This window comes from Antrostomus carolinensis, unplaced genomic scaffold (genome assembly GCF_000700745.2).
Source record: "Antrostomus carolinensis isolate BGI_N321 unplaced genomic scaffold, ASM70074v2 scaffold10670, whole genome shotgun sequence".
NCBI lineage: Eukaryota > Metazoa > Chordata > Aves > Caprimulgiformes > Caprimulgidae > Antrostomus > Antrostomus carolinensis.
The window spans coordinates 26351-32350 of record NW_010286449.1 but is presented as its reverse complement, the minus strand read 5'-3'; the positions used below and the strand labels follow the sequence as shown (position 1 = coordinate 32350).

General features: G+C 38.1%; 1 protein-coding gene across 1 annotated transcript in view; it reads right to left on the bottom strand.

Moving 5' to 3' along the window:
* Positions 1-420: 420 nt before the first annotated feature.
* Positions 421-6000, bottom strand: part of PRDM15 (PR/SET domain 15) — a gene marked incomplete at its 3' end in the record, with an annotated part of 28034 nt that continues 22454 nt past the window's right edge. Inside the window, exons 15-21 of the mRNA XM_010170615.1 lie at positions 5644-5778; positions 3521-3684; positions 2982-3061; positions 2297-2416; positions 1362-1493; positions 774-857; positions 421-596 (exon numbers count right to left, since the gene is read on the bottom strand). Coding sequence (XP_010168917.1) covers positions 421-596; positions 774-857; positions 1362-1493; positions 2297-2416; positions 2982-3061; positions 3521-3684; positions 5644-5778 — 891 coding nt within the window. The remainder of the gene's footprint in view (positions 597-773; positions 858-1361; positions 1494-2296; positions 2417-2981; positions 3062-3520; positions 3685-5643; positions 5779-6000) is intronic.

Genomic DNA, 6000 nt, shown 5'->3' with positions numbered 1-6000 from the left:
ATTTTTTATCATCAGCAGATGCTGCCATCACCTCTCTTCACTTCTTTGAGAGCGCTCCTGAATCCATTATTCTCACTAATGGATTGTCCTGGGTTTTAGAGCAAACATTAAAAAATATAAGCTGATGTAAAAAAAGAAAAAGGATTTAAATAATCAGAACAACTTCATTTTTAGGAACTGACAATCAGATACAGCTATTTGCTACTGAAGCATAACATAATGAAAGAGCTGATTCAATTAAGTACATGCTTAAGAGACATTACCTAAAATTGGCCCGAAAAGAACAGAAAAAAAGAGAGAGAAGGAAAAAAAAAAAAGTAATTCCTTTCAAGTCACTGAAGGCCATAAACTTTATTAAAAAAAAAAAAAGAGTAAAAAAACCCCAAACAACCTCACAATCTACCTGCCAAACTAACTCACCTCTGGATGTTTGCGTCTCATATGTCGACTCATGGATGCTCTTGTAGAAACCTTCGTCCCACACAGCTGACAGCTCTGGGCCTCTACCTTATCATGAGTGAGCTGGATGTGCTTCTGCAGCATGTAATCAGTGACATACTTCTTATCACAGACTGAACATGTCCACTGTTTTCCTACTGGCGGCAGATGGAAGGAAACGCTGTTAGCAACAGGCCCCAAAGATGAGTATCGTATCGTTGGCGTCTCAACAAGAGGAACAATTTTATGTTGGTAACATGATGTTTAACACTAGTTCAAAGTCTAGGAACAAAATTAAGATATTGCCTTTGGATACTGTTTTAGAGAGGATTTACCTGTATGAATCAACTTATGAGTCTCCATTGTATTTCTTTCACTAAATGTCTTGCCACAGAGCTCACACATGAAGTCTTTGATTCCTGCATGAAGAGCACATTTAGCATCAGAGTGAAAACAGTCTAAGATATCTGGGACAATTCAGAGTCTTGTATTACTAAAAAGAAAAGTAAATAAATCACAGCCAAACAAGTAGAAGCAGCTCAGCTTCACCAGCTATTTTTATCTAAGCCCTGCCACTATATCTGGCAGAAAATGAATCCAAGAGAAATTGATGTAGGAGGTAAAATTTTGTTTTGGGAAATGACAACCTGAAGACTAACTTAAAACAAAGCCAACACTCTAGACCTACCCTAGACCAAAACAACCTCTCTTAAAGCAAAACATAAAACCAACTGAACTATGTATCTTTGTTGTGTAACAGGTGGTTTTGGCTGACAAGAGGACAAAATCTCACTTTTCAGAAAGCAGAATATACACATTTTTTATTAGTGTTCCTCATACTCTCTGACTGTTCTAGACAAGAGTTCTCCGAGGAAGCATTTAACAGATACAGTGCAACTTTTGTACATCTTTAGAGACCTCACCTGTGTGTCTTTTGTAATGCTTCAGCATGTTGACCTTCTGTGCAAATTTTCGGTGACATTCCTTGCATTCATATTCTTTAATCCCTTTGTGAAGTTTCATGTGGTGACGAAGTGCATGTTTTGTCTTCATTCCTGTGAGAGAAAAAACATAGCACGACAATTAGTCGATTGCTCCCACCTTCAGAGAACCCAGGATGATCATGTTGTTAGCCAAGAGCTCTTAAGATTTTATCTGCTGTGTGTCCACAGCTGCATAATTTTAACCAGGATGATCATGTTGTTAGCCAAGAGCTCTAAGATTTTATCTGCTGTGTGTGTGTCCACAACTGCATAATTTTAGTTGTTTAGGTAGCAGTGCACATTATCATTATTATTTTAATTCCATGCAAAAACTCTGTAAAATATCTGAGGAACCACTGAGGAAGAAGCAAAACAGCAGGGACACACAAAGATGAAACATCATTAGAGACATCAGACTTGCTGCCTTCCGCTAAAATACTAGTTCAGATTTGTTCAATTATAACACAAACAATTCAAAAAGTCAAAGAAACTTTGACTCTTAAGACTCTTAGAGAGAGAAATTGCTCTGTTTCTTAAGCCTGGAAACAGGCTAGAATGACAAAATTAACTTCTGTTCACCTTGGTGATGCGAATGCATTGGAACTCATGTCAGGTGAGCACTCCTCAATCTGGCAAAAGCACATTTTCTTAAAATCAGTTTTGTCTTAGAGACCATAAAACTAAACTGTATAAAATTAGGGGTAGCTTATATAACCATAAGGCTACTGATTAATACAGTTTCTGCTTCTCAAAAATGCAGGATTTGCTGCACTCCAAAGACCTTCCCAATATGCTAAGAATGGAAGTAGTTTTAATTCAGATATTCACCTGCTATTCAGTATGACAGTTAATGGAAAACAAGGCATTAGACATACCTTTGCCACATTCTGCACACAAGTATTCTCGGATATTATCATGGACTCGCATATGTTCTTTTAACATGTCTTTTCTAGCAAATGATTTGCCACATTGCTCACAAGCATGACTTTTTACACCTTAAAAATAAATTTAAAAGACAACATAAACAAAAAAATGTTAATGAAAAATGTGCACTTCCTAAAAACTGACTAAACTGGTGAATTAGAGGGCAACAGTCCACCTGTGTTGTCAATCACATCCTTCATGTATACTGTCGCCCAAACTAAATTAGAAGACTTCCAAGAGAGAGAAAAGCTGGCTTTTTGTGTGAGATTGGAAAATAGTGAATAGCATGAAATAATAATGAGCTGTTAAAAATGATTTTGCAATAGCAGTTTTCAGCCTGTGTAATGGTGAGAAGGTGGCATGAGTAAGAATTTGGGGAAGAACACAATACAGAATTAGGATTTTTAGCAGGTGAATCCTGCATCATATAAACTAGGAATCTGGATTGTGCACCTGGAGCAAATATCTTAATTAAAACTATCTGCTTTACAAAACTGGTCTACTCTAAAAGCATAAATATAACATTTATCTTAACAGTAAAAACTCATAACTTATTTCCTCCTGAAAAAAGGCAGCCAGTGGCGACAGAAATTTCTTTCTAATATTGATAATAATAAAGAAACACAATATTTTTACCTGTATGTATAAGCTTATGTCTTTCCAGATTTCCTATACTGTTAAAAATTCTTCCACAGATTTCACATGGATGGATATATCTGAAACCAAACAGACCAAAACCTGTCATTCTTTTCTTGAGATAGAGGTGGTTTTCAGGCATCTCTGTCAGTAACTGTATTTCATTTGGTAATATCAATCATCATTAAAAGTTCCTTGAAACATAAACGCATTTTTAAAACGAGCCTTAAGAAACCCTCAAGTTCACTGCAAGCTTGGAGCAGTCTGACATTGCTCAAATCATGGTTTTTAGAAAATATTTACCAAAATAATAGATTTATACTTTAGAAAGCCCAGAGACTGGGAGGCTGTTGACTGATCATCTGTGTGAAGTGAATCACTAGTGATATATATACTTCAAGCTTTTAATCAACATTTTAACACTCATTATACAGTTTCAGGTATTTTAGTACAGCCCAATGCTCTAAAAGCATCAGGTGCCAGAGCCATTGTAACTTCAAAAAAATAGCTCCTTTTATCAATCCAACACATCATCTTACTTCTGCACATTAGGATCAGGCAGGTTCTCCCGATGAATGACCATGTGTGCATGGTAAGTTGCCTTCAAGGCAAAACGCCGATTACAAATGCTACAGCCGTAGCCTTTCTCCTTGTGCACGTCCATGATGTGCTTTAGGTACTCCTTCCCTCTGCCGAAAGTCAGCTGTGGAATGAACCAATAGTGAATGAAAGGGGAAAAAAGTCTTTGGGAACACCAATGATCTAGCAACATATTATCAGGATCTAGAGTCAGAGCTAGCAGACATAAATATCCTGAGTATCACTAGACGAAAAATCTGTGAAAGCTAGATTTAAGCCTGAACCTCTTTGGCCATTACAAGCACGATGCTACAGGACATCAGTTAACTAATTTGGAGAACTAGCTTGAGATGGTATCTCTGCTCCTTATACTGCACAACTAGAAGACCTTCATTATTTGTGCTCTGAGGAACAGCTTTGAAGAGAACCATGTCTAACCTCCACTAGCTGTCAAAGCAAAGGTGTTAGAGATGGAGAAAAAGTCTTTTGGGCTCTAGGGGCATGGTAAGCTCGAGTCTGTGTGTCAAGCTTTGGCACTAGCTCCAGACAAGTTGGAATTTCTAGGCATTGCAGGGCAGTGATTCTAGCTCAGCTCTTGGAAGTGCCACAACTAGGACAGACAGGTGCTTCACTACTTAGCCCCTGGGCTAAGTAACCCTGCATACACGTATATGCTCCAAATCAGGGGGAAGTGCCATAATGACATGAGCTTTGGCTCCAATTTTGAAACTGGTCGGGGTATTTCTGACAGCACTGCATACCTTGGTGAAAGTGTACTTTGGGATGAGAAAAAAATAAAGAGAGAGATTCTTAAGAGCTCAGAAGAGATATTTCACTAAGACACATTTGTGTGTTGTTCTCCCTTAGGAATGTGTGAACAGATATTTTCAGCCAAAAAAAATTTCATCTCAGGTAACACTACTTTTCCACAGCTGTTGCCTTACACAACTGTTTACTTCACAAACACCTGCAAAAGCTCTAAAAAACTCAGCTTCCAAAAAGAGCTTTCTAATTTGAATGGCACAGCTGCCCTCATTTGGAAGCATACAATTTTATATAGTTTATGTACCTATTAAGTGTCAGGTGTTAAAATTACCACATTGAAAGCAAGCACGTGACTAACTGCTGTGGTACCACATCTTCTTATGCTTACTGACATAAGCTTAAAATCAGTTTGCACTTAAAACTAGTTCACACATGAGAACAGAAAACTGAAGAATTATTATCTCCATGTCTCTAAGATGAAGATACGCTAAGCACTTCCACCACATTAAGTGCAGACTGTGAAATAGGCTCTGATTTCCAGGGGCCAAGTCAGTGGCTTAATTACCAAAACTCCCCTGTTCCTCTGTCAGTTTGGCCGGTTTTGCTGTTCTCAGTGATTGCTTTTGCGTCCCACCTGCCCCCCCAGCACAGCATGCTTGCCCAGTAAGGGCACAGAATCCAGATGAGCCTTAAGGACCCCACTCTTCCCAATTACTTCCTTACAAAATGGCAAAAGCCATGCAGTAAGAGGTTTAAGAAGTCTTCCTCTCTCAGCTGACAACTGACTGAAGTATGTTCCAACAGTACTTCTAGTGCCATTCTGTTAGTAATAGAATAGGCAAAGAATAAGCAGTCACACTGAACATAAGCAGCAGTCTTAATCCTCCAAACTGGATATCCCCTGGAGAGGACCATCTGATCTTATAAAAATTATTCAGTTTGTGGACTGTATCATTCAGAAATGCTATAACGATTTTGGTTTGGACATAATTAAAAGCTAGCATAAGATTTGAATGTTCCTTTATTGTTTCTTCCTCCAGTTTTGCTTGCTTGATTCCCTGCACACTGGTAAGTGTATGTAGGTGTATTTATCTTTTTAAGTGTTGAGCATTCACCTTACACAACGCCACCTAAAATCTTATGGAATAGCATCGCTTCATAGATTAGAGGTAACAAGCACTGCAGAAGAGAGCAGACCTGTGGACTGTCCTCCTCTTTGTGAATGCTTAATGTTATTTAAAATTCTGAATTATTTATAGACATCTTAACTCGCTCCTCCCATCCCAAAACAAGTTAATTTGAAAGCATTTAAAGCTACCTGGCACCTTTTGCAGCTATACTTGTGAGGCTCAGAATCTGCACTTTCATCAGAGTTGTCATCATTTTCCTCTGAGGAGATTCCAATTTTACCAATGAACTCTTCCCTCTGGTGATCATCCATTAGTGCTATGTCCTGTGTAGGGTGGGAAACAATATTCTGTTTTAATAGATTAAACTTTCTTTCAAAAGGTAACACCTAGTCAGCTTTTGTTGCCATGCAGACTGCCTTGCATTAACAATTGCTGTAACATTATTTATTTAAAATATCCTGCTTCATCCAATTCAGGTAAACAAAGTTCCTCTGTCCATGACTAAACAAGGAACAACTGTTTATCCAAACACATAATATGGCAGT